Source organism: Bos grunniens, chromosome 18 (genome assembly GCF_055505025.1).
Source record: "Bos grunniens cultivar Pamir isolate PY7600 chromosome 18, Bosgru_T2T1.0, whole genome shotgun sequence".
Classification (NCBI taxonomy): domain Eukaryota; kingdom Metazoa; phylum Chordata; class Mammalia; order Artiodactyla; family Bovidae; genus Bos; species Bos grunniens.
This window is the reverse complement of record NC_141182.1, coordinates 44261601-44287887: the sequence shown is the minus strand read 5'-3', so window position 1 is coordinate 44287887 and position 26287 is coordinate 44261601. Positions and strand designations below refer to the sequence as shown.

The 26287-nt window shown below is 51.7% G+C and overlaps 1 protein-coding gene across 4 annotated transcripts in view; it reads right to left on the bottom strand.

Moving 5' to 3' along the window:
• CHST8 (carbohydrate sulfotransferase 8) overlaps positions 1–26287 on the bottom strand; it is a 145595-nt gene that overhangs the window by 47901 nt on the left and 71407 nt on the right. For 2 of the 4 annotated variants that reach the window (XM_086349630.1, XM_086349632.1), the window contains exon 2: positions 25840–26054. In XM_086349630.1, the coding sequence (XP_086205756.1) occupies positions 25840–25969 (130 nt within the window). In that variant the 5' untranslated portion in view covers positions 25970–26054. Of the gene's footprint in view, positions 1–25839; positions 26055–26287 lie in introns of those variants that run through there. The other 2 variants (XM_086349633.1, XM_086349634.1) reach the window with 1 other exon arrangement.

Here is a 26287-nt window from a genome sequence, read left to right as displayed (position 1 = left end):
GCTGACACCTTGAGTGTCCAGGGGCACTCTCACGACGGCCGGCAGCCTCCCTGGCTGGTTTGCAGGAGATGGTCATAAGCCATGTGAAGCCCGGCTTGCTGCGAATGGTTCTGGCTCCACTGTACACGTTTCTTTATTTCTTGTAACCAAAGTAAATTGCTCCAGGGACTTTCCTGGTGGCCCAGTGGTTAAGAATCTGCCTTGCAATGCAGGGGACAAGTGTTCAATCTCTGGATGGGAAACGTAAGATCTCATATACCACAGGGCAGCTAAGCCCAAGTGCCCCAGTTAGAGAGTCCATGCATCACAATGAAAGATCCTGCATGAGGCCATGAAGATACCACATGCTGGAACTAAGACTCAACACGGTCAAATAGACAATAAATAAATAATATAAAAATAATAAAGTAAATTGCTCCAGGCCCCATTCTGCTGAGAGGAGGCTCAGGCCCAGCCATTTTTGGCCCCCTCTCTTCCTTTGAGGGTCCTGAGAATCCCCCAGGCTTAGACAGTCTGGGCTATCCGGGAAGGCCCTCTGTCTTTTGGTTTTGCTTGACAACTGCAGGTAGGTGGAGGAACAACCCTCAAACTCTGTCCAGTCTCCCCAGATGTCCCTACAGACCCTGAGTGCTGCAACTAAAGTGTAAATAAAGAAAAAAATTTTAACTAAAAATAAAAGACCCCCCCATCCCTTTTCCCAAGAACAGTTCCTCCATGAGCTCAGGCTTTCCAAAACAAACACCAGAAGTGGGGGAGTGTCTCCTCAGATATAAATACACTGCCCCCAAAGGACACACAGAGACCTCAGAAGGAAAAATTCAAACCAGGACTAAACACAGATGACTCTCACTAGGGACTATCTTGCAACTCAGCACGGCCTCTTCCTGCCTGCCCTGCAGGTCCCCCTCCCTCACAGACACAGCGCCCCATCCTCCCACCCCAGGCCTGGGTCTCCCTCCAGGTCTGTCCTTACACCCTGGGGGGAGTCTTTGCTCTGATCCAGCTTCTCCAGTCTTAGGCCCCTGCCTCCCGACCCATGCCCACTCGACAGAAGGTATTTGCCTTATATCAAAGGAAGTGTAAACGGTTTTTAAAAAACATTTTAGCAGCTTCAGCAACAGTTTGGAAAACATGTATTATTTTGGAGGTGTCAGACGCCCGCCCTGTCTCTGGCTGTAGAGTGTCACACCTGTGACATCACCAGGGAAAGAAGGGGCTGGCGGGCAAGGTGGTTCCAGGCCATGGGAACCAAGCCTTGTGGTCCAGAGACCCCCTCATGTGGAGCAAGACCTGGAAACCTCCTTCCGTCTCTCGAGTAGCAGCAGGGATTCAGCGTTCAAAGGGCAGCTCCACAGGCCCCACTTGCAGCCTCAGTCCTGGCCCACCCCCAAGCCCCAGGTGTCTGCGTTCGGGAAACCACTGACGAAAACTGCCCATCCTGGCCAGGCACCGCAGTGACCATCTGCATGAGTCATTTTACAACAGGAGGTCCTGGTAAGGAACACGGAACTAACAAGCCACCACCAACCAGAAGAATCTGGGAAAGGTCAAGAGGAGACAGGAGACACCAGTGCATATGTCCTACCGACCTCCAAGAATCCTCGCTGGCATCCATCTTGGCAGGGCAATGCGTGTGCCACCAGGAACGACCCTGAGTCAGAATGATTGGCCAGAAACAACCCCGAAACTAACCCCATCACCATGAAATGCGGGACTTTGAGCTGAGTCTACGCTGCTTCTGGGCCTCCCCACCTCCGACCCCTGCAGGCCAGGAAGCTTCTGGGTGGACAGTGGGTTGAACATATCCATTCATCTCATCGTCCTCCCAAGATTCTAGTGTAATGACAGCCAAGGAACAAAACAGATGGAGGCCCCATGGGAGCAGAGGGGACAGCAGATGACAGATTCCGACACGTATCTGGAACTTGGAGAGTTGGATGGAGGGTTGTAACAGATTCTTCAGGGTGACAGAAAGGCATAGCTGAGCTTATGGAAGTGCGTGTGGAGGGCTGATCTGCTTCCCAGAACCCAGAGAGGCTCAGGACTCAGAGCAGCTCAGCCGCCAGGGCTGGAGTGTGGGCTTGAAAGCCCAGCAGCCAGGCAGACTGTACCATAAGCACCACCTGCACCCGGACTGTACCGAGCAGGAGATGGAAAATTTCCCCTCTGAGGAAACTGCAGAGGGTCTGAGGGCTCCGGATTGGGAGGGGAGCAGGGCAGCTCTGAAATAAGAGGACTGACTGCACCCACCAGGAGTTCCCCCCTCAAGCTGGAGACTGCAAATCTCTCCGTTATGGGTTAAGTTGTGTCCTCCCCAAATTCATATGTTGAAGCCCTCAGGACTGCAGAATGTGTCTTTCAAGAGGCAGTGAAGTTAAAAGGAGGTCATGTGGGTGGGTTCTAATCCAATGTAATTGGTGTCCTTCATAAGAAGAATTCAGACATAGATAAAGATACGTGAAGACACAGGGAGGGGACTTCCCTGGTGGTCCAATGGCTAAGACTCAGGGCTCTGAATGCAGGGGTCCTGGGTTCGATCCCTGACCAGGGAACTAGATACCACATGCTGCAACTAAGCATTTGCATGCCTTAACTAAGGGTTCACACGCCCCAGCTAAAAGATTCCCTGTGCCTCAGTGCAGACCCGGCATATCCAGGTCTTATAAATAAATAAATAATAATGTTTTTTCAGAGACACAAGGAGAAGACAGCTACCTGTAAGACAAGGAGACAGGCCTCAGAAGAAAGCAATGCTACCAACACCTTGGTCTTGGACTTCCAGCCACCAGGACTGTGACTAAACACATTTCTGTTGCTTGAGCCCCTTAGTCTGTGGTGGTCTGTGGTGGACCTAGCATATAACTCACACTTCCTTGGAAGACTCCAGTTAGATGGCCTATTCCTCCCCGCACCTCATGAAGTAAAGCCCTGCCCCCAACCTTACATCAAATAATCAGGTGTTTGGCAACTTGCTCTCAACTATGAATTGACATCTAAGGGTCATCAAGCATTTGAGAACAGCGTCCAACATGACAGAGACCAAAAGAAGCAAACAGGTAAAGATGACCCCAGAGGAAACAGAAATAATTCACAAACTAGCCAGAGAACTGCAAACACCTTAAATATAAATCAATAGGGAGCTGGTTAAATAAACCAATGGCACATCTTTACAATGAAGACCTTTAGGCCATTAAAAAGGGTGAAAAGAATCTTTACATGTCTCGTGGAAAGAGGTCCATCATGTAGCACCGCACGTGTGCGGACTAAGTTGATCCAGTCGTGTCTAAGTCTTTGCATCACTATGGACTGTAGCCCACCAGGATCCTCTGTCCCTGGGGATTCTCTAGGCAAGAATACTGGAGTGGGTTGCCATGCCTTCTTCCAGGGCATCTTCCCGACCCAGGGACAGAACCTGAGTCTCTTATGTCTCTGCACTGGCAAGCAGGTTCATTACCGTTAGGGACACCTGGGAAGCCCCCGTGAAGCATTAGGTGAAAGAAAACAGATTACAGTGTGAAGAATGTGATTGTGTTTATGCAAATTGCATGTATATAAGCAGGGCCTGGCAGAGGGTGGTAAGCAGGCTCACAGTGTTTATGCGTTGAGAATATCTTCTAAATGGACTCACAAATGTGCTGGTAAAAAAAAAATCTCTATGGCTTTCTTGACTTCCAGGCTTGCCCAGTTATCTTTGGACCCACAGAGGGCATTCCTGTTTGATCTAGAGGGCTTGGAACTCACATACTTTCCTAAAGAGGCCAGCATGAAACCAGGCACACAGACATTCAGGGACTGCTTACTGAATAAACGGATGGATGGGAGTATGGGTGGCTGGTTGGACATGATCACAGGATCTTGCAGGTAGCCAGATGACAAGCGAGGTCAGCAAATCCAGCAAAGAGGTGAGGAACATCTCGGGCGCTGAGCTATCTGCCTGCTGAAGACCTGCACACCACCAGGGCTCCTGTCACCTCCCGCCTGAGCAGACAGCGATGCCCGGAAAAGGGGTTGAACCTGTTGAGTTGCCAAGGCAACCAGAAGCATGCTGGGATGCAGAGCTGACAGTCCCAGCAAGTCTTATCTTCCATTTTCTAAATCACAGCCCTTTTGGCACTACCTTAAGGTCCGTCTCTATCAGTTCCCAAACCAGTCCTCTGGGTCTGCTTCCCTTCCTGCCCCTGGTTCCCAAAGCAGTCCTCTGGGTCTGCTTCCCTCCTGCCCCCAGTTCCAGGAGAAGCTGCAGGACTGAGGCCAAAACCTCTTGAGTTCCCCACACCTGGGAATGGGAGTTCCGGCTCCTGAAGGGGCTCAGATCACGCAGAAGACAAGGCAGGGGATGGGCCAGGCAGACAGTGGACTGGGAACGGCAGGCCACTCATAGCACACCCATGACTTGGACCAAACAGCAGTCCCAGGAGAGTCGGGAAAGGGAGGCCCACGGGTGTAGGGTGAGCTAGTGACTTGTTTGAAGGCAGAGCTGGAGTTCTTTACTGGTGGGAGCAGAGGGGCAGCTCAGATGGCAACAGGGTAAACATGAAAACAGCAGAGCAAGCATCCTGGACAAGCCCCCTAGAAGGAAGTGGGTATGTGGGAGAAGATGGCAGCCAGTGGCCTTGGTGCTGGGGTCAGGGGTCTGGGGAGGATGGGGCTGACTGGCTCTGCAGGGAGGGTGCAGTGGGAACCCGTGTTGGATCGAGTGCTGTGTGTCAGCAGGCTGTGCACTCCCCCAATGGGCAAGGCTGCTCGGCGAAGCTGCAGCCAAAGTCTCAAGGCTTCAGGCAGTGTGAGCAGGCCTGGTGTCAGGATCTCACACCAGGCAGGATGGGGAAGGAGGTGCTGAAGCATGGGACATGGGGAGAGCAAAGGGAGGGCCATATCCAGCTGCGTCAGGCCCCAGAGTAGGAGAGTGAGAGAACGAAAAGGCTGTCAGGATTCTGGAAGGACCCAAGCCTGGGCTCTGTCATCTGATGACAAAGGGACGTTTGCCTGTGACCCCTGATGAGGCCTGGAAGCAGAGAGGTCTGTCCCTGTCTCTAAGGCTTGCTGGGCCACTGGCGTGCATGCTAAGTCACTGCAGTCGTGTCTGACTCTTTGTGACCCTATGGAACGTAGCCCGCCAGGCTCTTCTCACCATGGGATTCTCCAGGCAAGAGTACTGGAGTGGGTTGCCATACCCTCCTCGAGGGGATCTTTCCCACCCAGGGACTGAACCCGTCTCACGTCTCCAGAACTGGCAGGCAGCTTCTTTACCACTAGTGCCACCTGGGAAGCCCTTGCTAGGCCATTCAAGTCTCCTAAACCAGCATGTCTCAACCTCCAAGTGCATTCAAACCACCTGGGAATCTTATAAAAATGCAGATTCTAATTCAGTAGATCTGGCAGCAGGCTGGAGAGTCTGCACCTTTAGGAAGCTCCCAGCGTATTTAGGAAGCTCCCAAGCTTTGTGGACGCTTCTGGTCCACAGCCACACTTTCAGTAGCGTGATTCCGATTATGAACGCTTGCTGTCAGCCATGCAGAATCCTGGGCACAACCTAGGCCTAAAGAATCAGAATCTGCATTTTGACAGGTTGTCCAAGTGACCTGCAGCTACGTTAAAGTCTGAGAAACACTATTCTGAATCCAGTGGCTTTCAAAATTGTTTGCATAGTGGAGTTGCCTGGGGAGCTCGGAAAACTGCTTCTGCCCAGGTCTCTTTCCCCCAGGAGATTTGGATTTGATTGGTCTTGGATGGGAAGGCTGGGGCTTTGTGGGGGCAACTTGGACATCAGATTTTTAACACTTCTGCAGGGTTTCCCAGGCAGTGCTAGTGGTAAGGAACCCTCCTGCCAATGCAGGAGACATGAGACTCGAATTCGATCCCTGGGAAAATTGCCAGAGGAGGGCATGGCAACCCACTCCAGTATTCTTGCCTGGAGAATCCCATGGATAGAGGAGCCTGGCAGGCTGCAGTCCATGGAGTTGCAAAGAGTCGGACACGACTAAGTGACTGAGCATGCAGGTGACTCTAACACGCAGCCCAGGCTGAGAACCATTATTCTAAGTTGCAGCTGCCCCTTCAGGTGCCAGGTATGGAAGCTGGCTGCTCTCCCCCAGCCTTGCACTCCTCAGTCACGCTCTGTCTAGAATCCATGGCTCAAAACACCTGGCAGATTCAAAACCCCAGTCCCAGCCTCTCCAGCAATAACAACTCGAAATGCTCGGGTTTTGCCTGGTAGCTACATGCCTCAAAGAATGGAGACCCTGGGAAGGGAAAGAGGGTGGGGAGGCAACTCCCTTATCAGCACAACTGCCTACACCCTGGTGGCCTTTGAGACGGTACCTCAAAGGGCTGAGGTGGGAGCCTGCTGCTTCTTTAATGCTGCAATGGTATACCTGCCAGGGGGACCAATCCCCATTCTTCTGCTTTGAGAGGAGATGCTGCAAGATGTGGCACTTTTCACAAAACACTGTGGACTGGGAGAAGCCACAAGTAGCAAGTTGAACCTCGTTTCAACACCTGCTGAACTACGCTCATTCCTGAAATGGCAGTGAGCAAGGCCCAGGCTCCAGACCCCTTGTGTGCATCAGGGATGAACGGGTCTGTGGCAGGTGATGCTGGGTTACCTGTGGCAGGCAGGGGGTGTGAGTACCAGAAACCCCAGTGCTGGGCTCAGGGCCTCATTGTTGGATCCTGGCTGTGGTCCATGGGGTGAGGGCCACACTGGTTGGCCGGTCTCCCTCTATATAATCCTTTCTTCCCCTTTTTAGAAATATTTGTATGTTTATTTATCTGGCTGTCCTGGGTCTTAGTTGCGGCCTGAGGCATCTCCAGTCTTTGTTGCAGTGTGTGGGATCTTCGGTTGCAGCATGTGGGATCTAGTTCCCCAACCAGGGATCCAACCTGGGCTCTCGGCATTGGGAGCATGGAGCCTTAGCCACTGAGCCACTCAGGAAGTCCCTACATCGTTTCTGAAGGAGTCACAAACTAGGCCTGGAGGCTATGGGTTTTTACAGCATGTGCCTATAAAATGGATATGAGGGTGGAGAGAGATGGATGTACAGACAGGCAGGGTAGAAGGGCAGAGGGTAACGAGCAGGAACCAAGGAAGGTCCCAGCTTCCGAGCTGGGTTGGGGGTACTTCTGAGACTATGGCAAGAAGCCCCTTTTCCAGACCCTGGCTCAGGGCTGCCCCCACTCAGGATGAGGTATTTCTACTCTTAGGCTCCTATGGGACAGTCTGCTGCTGAAGGGTAAGGCCTAAAATTAAGGCTCAATGCCACGTGCTGCCTGGTGAAACTGGGAGGGCCTCCAGCAGCCCAATGCAAGCCCCCTCCCCACTCAGCTCCTGCAGAGAAGGTCCTCTAGCCAAAAAACCCATCAAGGGGACCAGACAGTTTCTGCTTACCTGAGTAGCAGGTTTCAGTGCCCCAGCGGCCCGTGGAATCATTCAAACAAGCCAGTGACATCCTCCTGTGAGACCCAGGGGCCGCCTCACCCTCCTGATACTACTAGCCTGCCTCCCGTGGCCCCTGCTTGTTTTCTCTCCCTGTGACCTGAGGGGTGTGACATGCGGGGTCCTCCTCCCCCAGGCTGTGACTAGTCCATGGCTATTGAGCTCATCTGTCTAGTGTTGAGGGTTTACCATCCCCACACCATAGGCTGGGGATCCCCTTTTACTAAAGAAGTGAACAGGTGCTCAGCTCTACACTGAGCGGGCCCAGTGCAGAGACTCAGAAGATATACAGTTTACTTCCAAGATTGTGCCACATTGAAAAGTAAAGTCCAAAGTTTATTACTATCTCATTTTGCTTTGTAACAAGATAAAGATCTCAGAACTTTTGAATCCAATTACTGGCCCCCATGCAAGCTTCCATGTTATTCCAGTTCCTAAACCCCCACAAGATGGGTGTTTATTTTTATTATTATATTTTATTTTTTGGCTGTGCTGGGTCTTTGTGGCTGTGCCCAAGCTTTCTCGGGTTGTGGCAAGGGCGGGGGCTACTCTCTGGTTGCAGTGCTCAGGCTTCTCATTGTGGTGGCTTCTCTTGTGGAGAACAGGCTCTAGGTGTCCGGGCTTCAGTAGTTGTGGCTTGTGGGCTAAAGAGTGTGGACTCAGTAGTTGTGGTACATGGGCATGTGGGATCTTCCTGGACCAGGGACTTAACCTGGCAGGTGGATTCTTAACCACTGGACGACCAGGGAAGTCCAGGTTTTTATTATTTTTTAAAGTAAATATTTATATTCAACTACCTCACACACATGCTCAGTTGCTAAGTCATGTCTGATTCTTATGATCCCATGGACTGTAGCCCGCCAGGCTCTTCTGGATTCTCCAGGCAAGAATACTGGTGTGGGTTGCCATTTCCTACTCCAGGGGATATTCCTGACCCAGGGACCAAACATGCATTTCCTGCACTGCAGGTAGGTTCTTTACCACTGAGCCACCAGGGAAGGATCAACAAATAGATCAGTGGAAAAGAATTAAGACACCAGAAACAAATCCTTACATTTAAAGCCAATTTATTTTGACCAAAGCAGCAAGGCAATTCAATGGCGGTGGGGAGGGGCAAGATAGCTTTCAATAAGCACTGCTAGGAAACTGGATATCTACCTGCAAAAGATCACTGTGCATTAGTCGCTGAGTCTTATCTGACCCTTTGTGACCCCATGGACTGTCAGACTCCTCTGTCCCTGGGATTTCCAGGCAAGAATACTGGAGTGGGTTGCCAGTTCCTTCTCTAGAGGATCTTCCCGACCCAGGGATGGAACCCATGTCTCTTGCATCTCCCACATTGCAAGCAGGTTCTTTACCATCTGAGCCATCAGGGAAGAAAAAGACCATAACCTCACATAAAACACAAACATTAACTCAAGATGTATCACAGACATAGACAGAAGAGCTGAAACAGGAAAACTTTAAAAGGAAAGCATAGGTGGAAAATCTGTATAACTTTAAGCTAGGCAAAGATTTCTTACATACAACGCCAAAAGAATGATCCATAAAAGAAAAAAAGAGAGAGAGAGAGAAATGTACTTCTTCAAATTTAAAAACTCTTTGTACTTCAAAAGACACCATTAAGAAAATGAAAACACAAACCACAGATGGGAGAAATTATTTGCAAATCTAATAAGTACTTGTATCTACAAAACAAAATAACAACTCCATAAAAGACAAATAACTCAATTTAAAAGATGGGCAAAAGATCTGAATAGATATTTCACCAAAGAATATATTCAAATGACTAATAAGCAGAAGAGAATATGCTGAATCGCATTAGTCATTAGAGAAGGCAAATTAAACTTACAATGAGATACCCTCACACTCACTAGAATGCCTATAATGAAAAAGACAGATAATAACAAGTGTTGATGAGAATGTGGAGAAATGGGAACCCTCATACATGATTGGCGGGAACATAAACAGTGTAGCCATTTTGGCAACAGTTTCTTTAAAAATTCAACATAAAGCTACTAAACAATCTAGCAATTCTACTCCCAAGCATCTACCCAAGAGAAACGAAAACATATGTTCACAGGAAGACTTGCATATGAATGTTCATAGTGACATTATTCATAACAGACAAAAAGTATAAGCATTCCAGGTGTCCATCGATTGCTGAGTGGATAAACCAAGAATCCATGGATCAGAATACTGCTGAACGATAAAGAGGGATAACTACCGATGCAGGCTACGTGATGACAAGTGATCACAAACATGATGCTAAGTGAAACAAGCCAGATGCAAAAGACTACATATTGTATGATTACATTTATGAGCAAATCTATAAAGACAGAAAGTAGATTAGTGGATGCCTGAGGCAATGGGGAGTGACTGCAAATGGCAGAGATCTGGGGAGGGGGCGGTGGCAATGAATATACCCTAAAATTGGATTGTGGTGATTACCCAGCTCTGTACATTTATTAAAAAATCACTGAAGTGTGCACTTAAAACAGGTGAATTTTATGGCATGTAAATCATACCCGAATAAAGCTGTTTTGTGTAAAAAGGCTCTGGCCGCGGGCCTGGTGGCAGGAGTCCCCTGGTGCTCACTGCTTCTCGCTAATCCGTCTCACTTTCTGGTCCTGGGATTTCACTTTCCTTCTGGAGTTTTAAGGAAGTTGTAGGTTCTGTTTTGCCCAGAGTGGGTGGGTGCATCAGCTCTGTCAGTCACGCTACCGATCTTTGCTTTCTTGGGATTCTGGCACTTTCTGCTCCCAGAGGAGTGCTGTGTGTTAATCTCAGGGAAGCAAAAGGAAGAAACAAAGAACTGGCTTTGGGGAGGGATGGTCCAGCCTGGGTGTGAGCTCCACCTGACTCCTGCTGTTGGATCTGGTTCCCTCACCCCCGCTCGAGGACACAGGACAGCGGGTGTGTGTGTGTGGGGGGGGGGGTCATGCAGTGCCAATGCCCTTCCTTCCTCTTTCTCTGATGAGCAGGGAGCCCCAGCATGGTGTCAGCCTCAGACCTTAATTTGGGGCCCTAAAGTGGAAAGAAGGGGCAGTTCTAAACATCACAGGACTCCTGGGACCAGTCTGCTTTGGAAAGAGGTGGGTGGACACCAGGAATTCCCCATCACCCTACTTTCTGGGGCTTACCAGGTGGCGCAGTGGTAAAGAATCCTCCTGCCAGGAGATTCAAGAGACTTGAGTTTGATCCCTGGGTTTGGAAGATGCCATGGAGTAGGAAATGGCAACCCACTCCAGTATTCTTTCCTGGAACATTCCATGGACAGAGAAGCCCGGCGGGCTACAGTCCCTGGGGGTTTCAAAGGGTCGGACACAACTGACCATGTGCACACACACTACTCGCTGCTGAGTTCCATGAGCACAGGGACCTCACGGCCCTATTCCCTGCAGATTCCCAGTGTCTGGCTATACTGGGACTCAATAGATATCTCTAACATAAATGAACGAAACTGGAAAAGCACCTCCTGCAGTAAGAACCCACCTCCTTCTGACCGGTGGCCTTCCTGCCCTCACTGACTGTCACCCCATTCCCAGGCAGGTGCAGGCTGGCACACATTTTGCAAGCCCTGTATATTGTACGTGCCTGATGAGCAGACTTGGTTTAGCCCAGAAAATCCTTTAATTACTGCTGCTACTTCTGGCTGGGTTCTGGGAAGGAACTAATTCAAGCAGCAATCACTCAACCTGAAATATTATGAATGTAATTTCATTATTTGGTCTGCTCCGGTCGCAGGCAGGGGGTTACAATAACTGGTTTGCCGAGTTCCTGCTGGAATGGTAATTAATTTCTCACCCACTTCTGTGGTGACAACCTGCAGACAACTCCTGCCCCGGTGCCCAAGTCACTTGCCCCAGCCCAGGCCCTGATGTGTGTGTCCCACGCTGCTTGTGGCAGGTGCGACTATCAGTGTGCACAACGAGGAGGCAGCCCCAAACTTCAGTGGGAAATGGTCCCTATGTGAGCTGCGAGCCCAAGGCACACACACACACCTCATGGTTGCATACATATACACTCCCACACAGGACCGTGAACGAGAGTCAGACACGCACACCCATTCACAGAGGTCTCTGTCCTTCACCAGTAGATCTATGAACAAATCAGAATATGTCTGCAACGCATAGGAAAGAAGTGCACTCCACACATCAGCATGGCAGTATATGCCAGCACCCCGGCTGGCCCTCCAACACTTGTGCGTCTCAGCTCTGAGTGGCGGTCAGTTGTTGTTCAGTCGCTAAGTCATGTCCAGCTCTTTGTGACCCCATAACTGCAGCACACGAGGCTTCCCTGTCCTTCACTGTCTCCCAGAGTTTGCTCAAATTCATGTCCATTGAATCAGTGACGCCATCCAACCATCATCTTCTGTCGCCCCCTTCTCTTCTTGCCCTCAATCTTTCTCAGCATCAGGGTCTTTTCCAATGAGTTGGGTCTTTGCATCCAAAGTGTTGGAGCTTCAGCTTCAGCGTCAGTTCTTCCAAGGAATATTCAGGGTTGATTTCCTTTAAGATTGACTGCTTTGATCTGTGTCTTTGGGACCCAAACACCCAGGTTCTAACTCCCTGACACTTCTGCAGATCAGTCACCTTCTGGGCGTCCCACCCCAGGTCCCATGCCTGAATGGTGAGGGGTGATCTGGTGGAGCCCCTAAGCTGGGTAGGGGTCCCTCGGGCTCCGGGAGGCCACCACTGATCAGCAGACAGCTGGAAAACTCTGCCTGGGACTGGCTTGAAGGGAATCTTGCCAAGGCTGGAAAGAGTTAATGAGTTCCTTGTCCACCAAGGAGACCTACCACCTCTCTGTCCTGGGGGTGATGGTGGGGGTGGGTAGCACAAGGAAGGTGGGGGGGGGCAGGTCTCAGCCCCGAGGAGGTTGGGGCGGTGGACGGCCCCTCTCCTTCCAGCCCATCTGACCAATAGGAGGTGCCAAGTGTGACCAACTAACTCTGAAAACACTTTCTAAAATTTGAGCAGCCACTTATAAATCAGAAGAAATGACATAACTGTATGTTACAGATGTCTTGCTTCCTTGAAAGAATAAAAAGGAAGATCTGGCTACCCTGGGCCCACATCCCACACAGAACTCTTGGCTGGAGCTGAGCAGCGGCCCTGCCCAAGGAGCCAGGAGCCATCTGTCCCAACCCCGCTCCTGGTCGTCTCCCTGGCAGCTCTATGCAGGGACATTTTCTGATGGGCCTGGTGACCCCACACTATTTTTTACTGACATCCCCCCTCATCCCTTCCTCTTTCTTAGCTCCCTCTGTCCTGGGCACGCCCAGACCCTGAGGGCAAGGGGTGGAAAGCACTCACAGATGCTTTAGCCTTTGGGGAGCTGGGGTGGGGACCCCAGACTCCTCCCAGGCTGCCTTTTCTTCCCGGGACCTATGCACATTGAGATATATGAGCAAAATGCGGTGAGGGGTTCACAGATCACCCCCTGGGTCCAACCCCCTGGGAACTGCCTGGACTGAGAGTCACTGGCTGGGGACTGGGCCCTTGACCTGTTTTAAAGAAAGAAAAATAGTGCTAAGTTGTGTCCCACGCTTGTGACCCTGTGGACTGTAGCCCGCCAGGCTCCTCTGCCCACAAGATTCTCCAGGCAAGAATACTGGAGTGGCTTGCCATTTCCTTCTCCAGGGGATCTTCCTGACCCAGGAATCAAACCCAGGTCTCCAGCATTGCAGGTAGATTCTTTACCAACTGAGCGACGCGGGACCTGCTTTGGGGCACCCAAGCTGGGGTGAGTGGGGAGCTTGGATGGGGCCAGCCTCCTCTGTAGGTGGTCAGTCTTCAGCACTTCTGAGGAGGGTTGGGAAACACTGTGGCCAGGCTGTAGGGCTCAGGGAGAGGCAGCCCCCAGTTTCCTGCCTGTACCCCAGACCAGGAGCGTGGGAAGACCCCCTCCCCCCAGGGCTCCTCACCTCTCTGTTGGGAGCCAATCAGCTGTGCAGGGGCATCGGAGCAGCAGCTGTTGAGGGCAATGGAACCCATTTAAGTTCGGCTGTTTTCCCCCATATAAATAGAAAATTTTAAGTGAGAGAATTGTCCACCAAGTTTTGCCATGATCCAAGTTAAAACTGTCGGTTTCCCTGGTGGGTCACTTGCAGTGTGGGAGACCCAAGTTCGATCCCTGGGTCGGGAAGACCCCCTGGTGAAGGGAATGGCAACTCACTCCAGTATTCTTGCCTGGGAAACCCCATGGACAGAGGAACCTGGTGGGCTATGGTCCATGGGGCCTCAAAGAGTCAGAAACTGAGCAACTAAACTTTAAAATTAAAACTGTAGAGCCACAAATCCTGAGGGATAAGCTTTATAATGGAAACATCAGTAGATACATAACAATGAGCTTCTGACTCAGATGAGATCTGCCTAAGTCCCCAGCTTCCTGCAAAGATTTTGGGAAGGACACCCATAGTGACCCTAAAGCCACATGAAAAATGTCACCATAAATGGAAAGGCAGTTGGCAGGCAGTTGGGGTTCAGGTGAGAGCCCCCACAGAGCCTGGCCAGAGGTACTCAGGTCTCAGCCCACACACAGAGCATCCCTGATGGGCCTGCTGCACCACGGACCCACAGAGGCTTCCAGAACCGTCCTCCAGCACTTCTGTTGTCATAACTACCACCGTGACCTTTTCCGGGTTGAGAAAAAAAAAACACACACACACAAGAACCACCCGGTGACATGGAGAAAGGCGACAATCATAGCAACAGCCCTTGTCCTTGGATCAGGTTGCGGCACAGAACCACCTCTGTGCCGCCCACGTTAGCAACCTAGGACTTCTGGAAGGTTAGTGGGGCCTGGATAAGCATGTGTTAGGACCTGACCTGGCCCTTCCCCATGCTAGCAGCGAAAGTCACTGTGTCCTGAGCCCCCTCCCCATGCCCCCTCCCACCGCCCTGAGACTGCAGACCAAGTGGGGCTGAGCAGGGAAACAAGCCAGGCACGAGGCCACCCCTGGAGCCCTGTGCCTTGGGGACTGAGGTCTTGCCCTGCCCTCCTGCTCTTCCTGACAGAGCTCTTGGGCTGAGCTGCAGGGGGTGGGGTTGACTCTGATGTCAAGTCAAGTGACCCCACTGCCACTGAAGATGCCTGGTTGGTGAATGGGCACAGAGTGGGGGAGGTGTGGGGTGCATGCCCCACTGCTGGCTGCCCAGGTAAGCTCACCGCAGTGACCCAGACCAGGTGTACTGCTAGGGCATCTCACACAGATCTTGAGCCCCCCTCCTCCTATCTGGGTTCCTCCTATTCATTCTGGGCGGGGCAGATGGGAAAGGAGTCAACCCACACCTGAGCCCCGCTCTGGGCCCACGGAGTAGTGACTCACACTGCAGGGGAATAGAGCCTGATTCACCTCCCAGGTGGGGGCCTGGGGGCTGTGGAACAATCAGCTGCTGTGGAGACACAACCTGAAACCCGGGCTTCCGGGGGAGGCTTGAGCCTCGGAACCTCCAGCCCAGCTCAGGTCACTCAGCCCTGTCCAGCTCCACCTGGACTGGGACACAAAGGGAGACCCAGTTTCCCTGCTGCACTGTAATTTCAGAAGGGGTCTTTGTGTGGGCTGTATTAACCAAGAAGCCAGAGAAGCCCTGGGGCTTGGGCAGGGAGTCAGGCTGCCAAAGAAATCTGCTGCGTGTTGGCAAGAAATGCCCTTTGAGAAGATGGCAGAAAGACATCAGAAAATGTAAGAACTGCTGACCGTGCCGTTAACGAGTGGCAACGGGCAAGGAGTGCAAAGTGAGCCTAGGAAGGGTTTTGCAAGCAGGCAAAGCTGCGTTTGAATCTGGGTTCTGCCACTCTAGCTGCGGGACTTTGGGCAACTGACCTAACCTCTCTGAATCTAAGTTCAGGACAATGATGCCTGCATCTCACTGGGTGAAGGGAGATAAAGCAAAGGCACCCTAGACAGTGCCTGGCGCCAGTAAATGATAACTATTACTAGGCTTCATGCACACTGAAGCTTAATTACATTGTCTCATTTAAAAAATTATCATCGTACATGAGTGTAGAGCTCTGTGGTTTTCAAAGCTATCTTTGTCCATTACTTCATTAGAGCCTCACAGTGATCCTGTATTCTATTTTTAGCATTTTACTTTAGTTCCTTTAAAACATAAGTCTTGCTCTTATTGGATACGATTGTCCCAATTTTCCGTTCCGCTCTCCTTCTTAATTTCCCCACCCTGAGGAACCTTTAGCATAACAATGCCGGGACCATCTTCTATTAATATCAATTTTCAGATTACAGTGATAAGATGTCTGTTTCCTAATTTAATTAGGTGATTCCTGTATTTAGTTCCTACACGCTCATTATTTTTCATTTAGCGTCTTCTAAATGCACCGAAGGAAAAGCGAGGCTCTAGCTGGTACACCTCCAGGCTGTCTTCCGCAGTGGGGAGGGAGGAACCCAGGAAATGGGGCCACGTCAGAGAGGCAGGTGCCAGGGGCCTGGGGGCTGGGGCAGTGTCTCAGGAGAGGGGATGGGGGCAGAGAAAGTCCTACTGCAGAGGGGCTCACGGTGGGCACCCCTGAGGGAGGGCTAGGTCTCTCACAAAGCTCCCCCCAAAAGCAGACTTCAAAGAAGACTCCAAAACTGGCACCCCCAGGGCCCATCAGCCCCTCTGGGCTCCGGTGCCAACACTTGAAGGCCACGTGATTCTTCTTTTAAAAAAAAATAATTTATTTATTTGGCTGTGTTCGGTCTTAGTTTCAGCATGAGAGATCTTGGTTGCATCACGCAAGATCTTTTGTTATGGTGCATGGGCTCCACAGTTGCCTCATCGGTGCTCTAGAGCACTCGGGCTCAGTAGCTGTGGCTCGGCCTCAGTGGCTCCATGGCATGTGAGATCACAGTTCCCTGACCAGGGACTGAACCGTGTCCCCTGTATTGCAAGGCAGTCTTAACCACTGGACCACCAGCGAAGTCCCTTGAGGGCTATGTGTTCGGACATATCCCCCTCCCTTTTCTGGCTCTCACTGATTGCCATGGAGGTCCCATGCCCCTTCATCAGTACTATTCTCTGCACAGCTCCAGGGGGCGCCCGTCACACCATCGTTTAAATCAATTGTACCCTGGAATCAGCACAGAGCAGTGTGAGTGGTGCCCCCAAAGTGTGCAGGCCCTGCCTCAACGCTCCCACTCCATCAAGGCGGGGCTCAGCCATCATGCCACGGGCTCTGGTCACCCCTGGTCCCCAACCCTCCAACTATCCACATTGACCCGACCAGCTTTCTTCCCTCTGCCAGCACAGTGATAGCTAGGCTGATCTTGCTCATTGCCCGACCTGTGGCGCCAGAAGGAACCCTCACTAAAGCCACTCAAGTTGAGGAAAGGGGGACAGGAAGCCCCAGGGCCACACTTGGAAGGAGTACTGCTACAAGCATCCTGGCCGCAGTTCTGACTTTGAGAATCCACTGCGTTCTGTGTCATGGGGCAGGCCCTCCAGAGAACTGAAAACTCAGTTACCCAGCATTAATTTTGCTTTTGGTTTTGCATGTATGCGTGCTAAGTCACTTGAATTGCGTCTGACTCTGTGCAACCCTATGGACTGTAGCCTGCCAGGCTCCTCTGTCCATGGGATTCTCCAGGCAAGATTTCATTTCCTCCTGGAGGGGATCTTCCCAACCCAGGGATTGAACCCACGTCTCTGATGTCTCCTGCATCGGCGGGCAGGTTCTTTACCACTAGTGCCACCTGCGAAGCCCTTCTTTTTGGTTTTACCTAGAGTTAATTTTCCTTCGCTGTGGTCGCAGAAAGGCGAGGCAAGGTATGGCGAGTGAGGCAACCTTAGTGAATCCCGGGCAGCATTTGGTGAAGAGAGTTTGAACACACACGCTTGCAGGTGCATTGTTTAGAAACACTGAGTTCTGAGAGTCCCAGCCGTGCTGATTTTGCAATGATATATTGCCAGCTACTTAACAGGATGGATCATTGCAATTACATGTCACTTCTGATATTCCCAGTCACAACAAGGAGGTGTCAGCTTCGCAAGGGTTGTAGGAAATATATATGCTGTTCCGCAATGCCGTTAGGAAAGGGTTTCAGGAGACAGACTCAAGAGGATTCCAATAAAACCCACCTGCCTGGGCAAAGCAGACAGCACCATGGAAACTGGAAGGGCTGGTTCCCCTGGCCAGGGAGGGAGTGTGGGCTTAGGCACCCGGGCTCCAGAGGCTGCCCATCCTCTGGCAGTGGAGAGGGGTCAGGATGGCCAGCACACTTCTGGTTATCCCATCACCCTCACATGGGTGAGCTGTTGAGAGCAACTCAGCAGTTACTCCTATGGCCTTTGGCCTGGTGGCATCTCAGAGTTAAAAGGATCACACCCAAACACAGGCAGTCACTGCAGGAACAAGACAAATCCTCTGAGATTGTTCTGTAGCCTTCAGAATTGGCACAGGCAGTAACCATGGAACCAACAGTGAGAGCCACACTTTCTCTGGCCAACACAGCCCTGCTCCAGGGAACCAAAGGAGAAGTTCTGGTGATTTCTGAGTCAATTCTGGCTCTGTCAGTTCCTATGAGATATAGGGCACCATACTTAGCATCTGTCAATCCTAAAGGAAATCAACCCTGAATATTCACTGGAAGGACTGATGCTGAAGCTGAAGCTCCAATACTTTGGCCACCTGAGGAGAACTGACTCCTTGGTAAAGACCCTAATGCTGGGAAAGACTGAGGGTGGGAGGAGAAGGGGGCGACAGAGGATAAGATGGCTGGGTGGCATCACTGACTCAATGGACATGAATTTGAGCAAACTCAGGGAGACAGTGAAGGACAGAGAAGCCTGGTGTGCTGAAGTTCAAGGGGTTGCAAAGGGTTGGACATGACTGAGCGACTGGACAACAACAAACACTTAACATGCACTGGGGAGAGACACCCCGGGCTCTTCACTGCTGCTGCCAAAGGTCAGCGTCTTGTCACCTCTTGTGCCCTGGAGAAGGCAATCAAGCAAGCCACAGCTCCCCTCCTCCAGGAAGCCCTCCTGACTCCTCCAGTCAGGACTTTGCCCTCAGGTGTGTGACAGCGAAGGATCGAGTGTGTGACCTGTGTGAAAGGAGATGCAGTGGAGGAGGAGTGGGGCAGGGCGGGAGCTTTCTGCTCCTCTCACCTGTTCCTGTGATCTGTGAGTCTGCAACCCTGGGTGGAGGAGACACAGGGCTCCATACACTCTGCCTAGCATCTCAGAGGCCATCTGCCCAAAATAGAACACGTGGTCTCTACTCCCCTCCCCCAACCACTCCCTGTCTGGAGTGTCTCCCTTGATGGGTGGCACCCCAGCTCCCCTCTACCAATGCCAGAAACCCTGAGCCAGAGTCACCTTGAAACCCTGACAGCTGCCCTTCTCAGCCTCCCATCCGTGTGGCTGCCAACTCTGCCCCAACCCTATGATGCCACTGAACCATCCTCTCCTGTCCCTGCCTGCCTGCCCCAGGCTTCGCCCTCTCTTCTGTCCCCACTCCACCCCTCCAAGCCGCTCTCTGCGCGCCTGAGGCCTCTTCCTCTGCTACTGTCCACAGTTTCACAACATGCAGTCACTGGAGTGGGCTCTCTGATGGCTGCTGCACCCTCAGAATCCCCAGGGCTCCCTGACTGAGCCTGCAGCAAAGGCTTGGGCCCCTGTGACACTCCAAGGGCTCATGAGAACCGGAGCCTGCCTGAGCCTTCAGCCATGAGTGTGGGTCCCTAGGTCTCACTCCAGCCCCTGATGCACTGGGAGCTCTTCCCACGCATATTTTCTCATGCGTCCTTGATCCACGCTCTGCTCTGGGCCCAGACAGGTCGGACTGAGCAAGCATCACTGGCGTTGAGAAGGCAGCAGGTGCTGTGGGCAACATTTGGCTCCCTACGGATGAATCCCAGCATGGCAGGTAACCTCTCGTACCTCAGGAGTCTTGTCTGTCAAATGGTGTAATAGTGTTTAACTCAAGGGGTCCAAAGGTATTGAATGGGCACTAAATACATGTCAGATGTGTGTCTTAGTGCTGAGCTCACAGTGAGCAACTGGGAGCATTAGCCCCCATCAGTGTTGTCTGTGTCCTCTCTGTAAGCCTTGGGACCTCATTTATTGTAAGAATTACATGCACTAAAAGCTGAAGCTCCAATACTTTGGTCATCTGATACAAAGAGCTGACTCATTGGGAAAGACTCTGATCCTGAGAAAGACTGAAGGCAAAAGAAGCGGGCAGCAGAGGATGAGACGGTTGGATGGTTGGATCACTGACTCAGTGGACATGAATTTGAGCAAACTCCGAAAGATAGTGAAGGACAGGGAAACCTGGTGTGTTGCAGTCCACAGGGCGGCAAAGTGTCGTACAGGACTTAGTGACGGAACACACACGCAAACATGGAAAGGCGGACTTCCCTGGTGGTCCAGCGGTTAAGAGTCCACACTCCCAGGGGGCATGGGTTCCTAAGATCCTGCATGCTGGGAGGCACAGCCACAGGGGAAAATAAAACCACATAAAGGGCTTTGCACAAGACTTGGCATGTGGTATACTTTTGTTATTACTATTATTATTCCTGGATGCCCCGGAAGTAATATCCTAGGGCTGGTTATGGACTGAGTCATCAGAGACTACCTGCAGGGCCCCCTGGGCCATCCCTGTGGCTGCCTTCCTCCCTGAGCATCCCAGCACTGGCCTCAGTCCCCAGCATCCCCACCACCCACAGTTCCACGGCTTTGGGAAAGCAAAGAGCCACTTCACTAAAACGTGGGGGTGGCCTCTTTAATAAAACATCCACTCTACAAAAACCAAGCATTTAAAAAAATAATAATCCACTCTACAAAAACCAAGCATTAAAAAAAAGAAAAAACACGACTATCTGTAGTGTGCTAGCAACAGAATCTGTTATCATAAGGTCACATTTTTGAAAACGTATCAACAAATAAGCCAATCCATGTACTGTTCATTTTGGCTTCATGGGTCACGAACAATGTCTCACCTCACCCCATTAAAACAAAATCCATCCCACTTAAAAGAATGGAGAAGAAATGGTACAATTAGAACATCACAGGAGAGGGAGGTGGGGGAGGGATGAAGCAGGAGGCTGGGTTTAGCAGTTGTAAGCTTTTATATACAGAATGGATAAACAACGAGGTCCGACTGCATAGTTCAGAGAACTGTATTCAGCATCCTATGACAATCCGTAATGGAAAAGAATATGAAACAAAAGAAGGTATATGTGTATATAACTGACTCATTTTGCTGTAAAACAATAATCAATACAACATGGCAAATCAACTATACTTCCATTTAAAAAATAAATTTCAAAAAGAACATTGAATTGTGCAGCCTCGACTGGATGGTCTAGGCCAGGGGGGCGCCAGCCTCTGGGCCACTGACCAGTTTCTGTCTGTGGCCTGTTAGGAACCAGGCTGTACAGCAGGTGAGCGGTGGGAGACAGAGCAAAGCTTCATCTGCATTTACAGCTGCTTCTCATCGCTTACATTACTGTCTGAGCTCCACCTCCTGTCAGATCAGCCGGGGCTTGAAGCATCCAGAAACCATCCCCCTGCCCTGGTCTGTGGAAAAATTGTCTTCCATGAAACTGGTCACTGATGCCACTGAGTAGGCGGAGTGCGTGAGTGCTTAGTCACTCGGTCGTGTCTGACTCTTGGTGATCCCACGGACTGTAGCCTGCCAGGCTCCTCTGTCCATGGAATTTTCCAGGAAAGAATACTGGAGTGGGGTGCCATTTCCTACTCCAGGGGATCTTCCAGATCCAGGAATCGAACCCGCGTCTCTTGAGTCTCTTGCATTAGCAGGCGAATTCTTTTACCATTGAGCCACTTAGGAAGCCACAGGGTCAGTGGCTAACCAATAACTCAAAGCTGGGCAGATGTACTCCTCCCCACAGAAGAACACAGGACCACATATGAATTCTTGCCAAAAAAGGGAAAACAAACCTATATCTGATCAACTGCTAAATTTACGTAATTTACAGGGAGTACAAGGGGCAGAAGGGTATGTTGAGCTATACCAAACAGGCACGATCAGCAAAAATCCCAACTGTGGGAAACTTACAGAACCTGTGACCCAGTTTCCTCAAGTAAATAGCAAGAGGGAAGTAAAGGCACGCAGGACATCTTAGAAACTGAGAGAAGCTTAAACGACTTGCCCACCAGTTGTAATGTGTGAGCCTTATCCAGATACTGACAAAACAAATCGGAAATAAAGATATTTATCACCTTTGTGGGATGACTAGAAATGTGAACACTGGACATTTGATGAGATTAAACAATTGTTGAATGTTAAAAGAAAGAATTCTTATCTTTTCTACTAAGAAATACATTGCAATATTTATGGCTTTATGGTTATACAGGGAAGCGGGGGAGGGGAATAAATTGGGATTAACATAAACACACTACTTTACATAAAATAGATAACTAATAAGGACCTACTGTGTAGCACAGGGAACTCTACTCAATACTCTGTAATGACGTACATGGGAAAAGAACCTGAGAAAGAGTGGATGTGGGTATACGCATAACTGATCCACTTTTCTGTACGGCGGAAACTGACACAACACTGCCAATCAACTGTACTCCAATAAGAAAATTTTTAAAAAGAAATATTTAGGGGATGTCCCTCGTGGTACAATGGATAAGAATCCCCTTGCCAATGGAGGGGACACAGGATCCCTGGTCCGGATGATCCCACATGCCGTGGAGCAACCAAGCCTGTGAGCCACAACTACTGAGCCCGTGCTCTGGGGCCTGAGAGTCAAACCTCGACGCCCATGCTCCTAGAGCACGTGCTCCGCGACACGAGAAGCCACAGCGTAAGAAGTCCTCACACCACAACTGGAAAAAGCCTGCAAACAGCAACAAAGACCCAGTGTGGCCAAACTAAACCAAGACACTTTTTAAAAAGAAATACTTATGACTGAACTGATTGGCCCTAGTATATATGCTTTGAAAAGAGAAGCGTATGGGGCTGTGGATGAGGCCCCGTTGAGGCTGCTGGGTGCTCGGGACGTGGGGTTCACTGTACTATTCTAATCCACTTCTCTGTGTGTCCCACGCTCTCCATAATACAAAGTTCTGCCTTGTATTCAAGTCTGTATATAAAGACGGGTCACTCATACACACATGGAGAGTGCCCTCTGCACCTCCAGGGCCAGCATGTTGGGATGTGTTAGTCCCAGTTCTGGTCGGCTCTCTTCCACTTTGGGAAGGGGCAAGAGTAGTCTCCTGGGTCAAGATGTGAGTTTCCGGAGGCCTCAGGGCCTGGCAATATTGGAGACATGAAAAACAGTGGGACAGGTAGATTCTCTGATACCCAAGAACACCTAATCTTAGAATGAAGGTAGGTTAACCGGCAGTGGTTTATGTTCCAACAGGTTTGATCTAAAATATAGCAAACATTTTGGAAAATAGCGTTTGGTTTACAGAAGTTGGCAATCCCACAGGATTGCACTTAATGCACAAAGCAGGTGAGATTTGCTGACTAGTCTCTGAAAAGTTCAGGTGCTTTTAAGAGCTGGTAGCTGCATGGGAGAAATCTGAAGGACACGCCAACCCCAAGGGACCACAAACAGCTAATGACTCTGTCCGCCTTTTCAAGCTTGTTTCTGCATCTTCACCTGACCACCCTCCCCCTCCCACCTTGGCCAACGCCACCAACAGCGGGTCCCAGACGGCATTCCCAGGAAAGTTTCTGCTACTGGAAAAAAGACCAGAAGAGCCCGTGGGGAATGTCCTCTGCAGATGCCCCCACCGCTTTGACCAATCTGGATGACAGGGCAGCCTCTCTCGTCTACATCTCCCAGGGCCGAAATTCTGACTCGTCTAGGACTCTTGGGGCCAAACCACCCATGCAGCTGGATACATACACTTTGTAAGCACTGGTTTCCAACAGATAAATGTAATCAAGGTTTATGTGCACAGAGAAGACAACAGGATGGGATTGTTTCACTTGAAAGACCAGAAGAAAATTGTAACTAATGTTGTGGAAAATTACTTTGATATTGCTTTCTTGGTACCGAATCACAATTAGGCTGCCGTGAGAAGTACAGGGGAAGAATAAATGAATAGTAACAAATCAACACAAACAGCCTGTGTCAGGAACACTTTGCTCAGGGAGAGTAACGTAAGCATTACTTAAAGTTTTATGACTGCGTTTGAGGTGATTTACGTAGAACGTACAGGTGCTACGCCCAGGTGGTCTGGCTCCATTTACAGCCAGAAGAAGGGAGCTCAAAACCCAAGCGAGCTCCACACCTGGGTCTGCCAGGTCCTTGCCATCCCCGGCTGCAGGGGGAGGCTGGCCTCAGCTTCCTGCCATCCCGCCTGCCAGTCTATGCTATGCTATGCTAAGTCACTTCAGTCGTGTCTGACTCTGTGCGACCCCATAGATGGCAGCCCACCAGGCTCACCCATCCCTGGGATTCTCCAGGCAAGAACACTGGAGTGGGTTGCCATTGCCTTCTCCAATGCATGAAAGCGAAAAGTGAAGTCACTCAGTCATATCTGACTCCCAGCGACCCCATGGACTGCAGCCTACCAGGCTCCTCCGTCCATGGGATTTTCCAGGCAAGAGTACTGGAGTGGGGTGCACCCACCCCAGAAACCCTCACTGTCCGCTGGGCCCCCACTCCACCAGTGATGGAGGTAATCCACACGTGTGCACCGGGGTAGCTGTGCAGGCCATGCCAGCTGGCGAGGACAGGAATCCACGACACAAGGGGCAAGGTCTCTGTGCCGTCAGCTGCTGCAGCATGGCAGGGCACATATCGAGGTCACCAGCCAGCGACCCCACTCAGGACTATCACACCGGTCCCCAGAAGACACCACAGATGGGCACCCGGCCCCAGTGGACACCACAGACACACTCGAGTCTTCTCTCCCAGGCTGGTCCCACAGAAAGCAGACACAGGACATGAGAACCCTCTGCCTACGTGTGCCCCAACCACGCGTGCGCACACCAAGACGTGCAGAGGACACACGGCGCTGTTATCCCCAAGCCGCGCCCAGAGGCCTTTTTCGGGAGCTCGCTCCCGCTCATACAACACACAACTGCAGAGAACAGCTCTGAGTGCTCTGGGTGGCGCGGCCCACGGAGCTAGGTGCTGCTCACAGAGTCGCTGGCCACTCTGGGGCCCACATGAAGCTGCAAAGCCTCCACAGAGGGACCGGCTCAGTCACGGGTCTCTGCTTCCGAAGCTGGGAAGCAGCCAGACACATCTTTGACAGCCACCTCCGTAGAGGGTCGGGCCCAAGCGTGAGTCAGCACCAGTGACTCACCACCAGCCCCAGGGGGTCTGCCTGGCGCTGGGCTGCTTCTCGCTGATGCTCAGGGATGAGACAAACGACTCACCAGCCTCTCCCGCCAGGGTCTCCAACAGCAGCTGCCAGGCCTAGCTCTGGCCTCCTGCTCCTTTCGCCTTTCCATATGGCACCTACGGGCACCCAGGCTGAGCTCAGCATGGGTGCAGGCTGCCCTGAGCATGTGAGCCGTGGCGGGCCCTGTGCCCTCCCCACTCAGGGCCAGGGACCCCCTAACACTGTGTCCCGCACTCCTGGGCTGTGCACTGTAGGCAGGGATGGTGTGGGGAATCCCTCTGCCTAACCCTCCAGCCTCAGCGCCCCTTTCCTTCTGTCTGTGTCCAGCAGCCCAGGGGTGTCCAGCCATCAAGGACCCTCCCCTAACAAGGCCTCTGGGACCTCTGTTGTAAACGCAGGTGCTTGGCCTGGCAACCGTGCTATCCCTTCATGTGATGCCAATGATTCCTGGCCTTGGCCCCACACTGGCGGCCCTCCAGTTCGGCCGTGCTGTCTGGGACTTGGCCACGTCTCAGTCAGAGGGGCCTTGCCTGAGCGTCCCTCTCTACCTTCTGTCCACCCTGAGGCTCCAGGACCATCCTTCCTGCTCTCCCCTCACTGCCATCCCCACCTCTGCAAGTCCAGTGGGCTGGGAGGCCGTAGGTGGGGAGGCCAGCAGGAGGCTCTTCAGCTTTACAAAGCCGGGAGGCACCGAGGCACCCCACTTTCTTGCCCAGGCTGAAGAGGCTGAATTTGAGAGGTCCCCAGCGCTGGGCAGAGAATCAGAGTCCCATTGGGGAGGCCTGGGCTCAGGGAGAAGTCACTTGTCCTCTGATATCCCAGATCATGTGGGAGAGGACCCGAGAGGTGGTGGGACCCTGAAATCTTAGTTTCACCAGAGGCAACGACCAGAATGAGAGAGGGGCAGCCTGGCCATTCTTCCCAAGAGGAGTGCACGGGCCAGACGTCAGAGGTCAGAGGCCAGAACCACATGGTTGGTGGCCTGACCACAGTGCCCCCACACTGTGGCTGGTGACTGGAACCTCTGCCTTGGCCCCATGGCAGCACAGAGGCCTGTACTTCGGGCGGGAGAGCCAGGTCAAGCAGGCAGCAGGGCCGAGTGCAAGGGCTCACCTGGTGCCTGGTGGGGGGTGAGCTCCGTGGGGTCCTGCAGGCTGATGAAGAGAAGGAGTCCTGCAGCTCCGAACAGCAGGATGGACGAGAACATGCAAGCCAGTCGCATCGTTCCTGCTCGCGGGGACATCCGGGGCTCGCTCCGGGGTCACCTCTCGGGTGCGGGAGGCACGTTCTTCCCTCATTGTCCACACTGGGCGTCCATCAGGCCAGGTCTACGGAGCAGTGGGGGAGAAAGACGGCCCATCACTGAGGCCCAGGGCCCCGGTCACTGCTCGTGACCAAGCAGAGTCCCTGGACCCCTCCACCCTTACTCATATGCATCCCTTTGACCTTCTCAAGTCCAAGGAGGCTAAGGCTGGTCACCACCTGGGGCTGAGACACCAGCTTCCTGCCAGGGTCTCCTGTATCTGGACCTTTAGAAAAGCCACGGAGAGAGATACTCCCC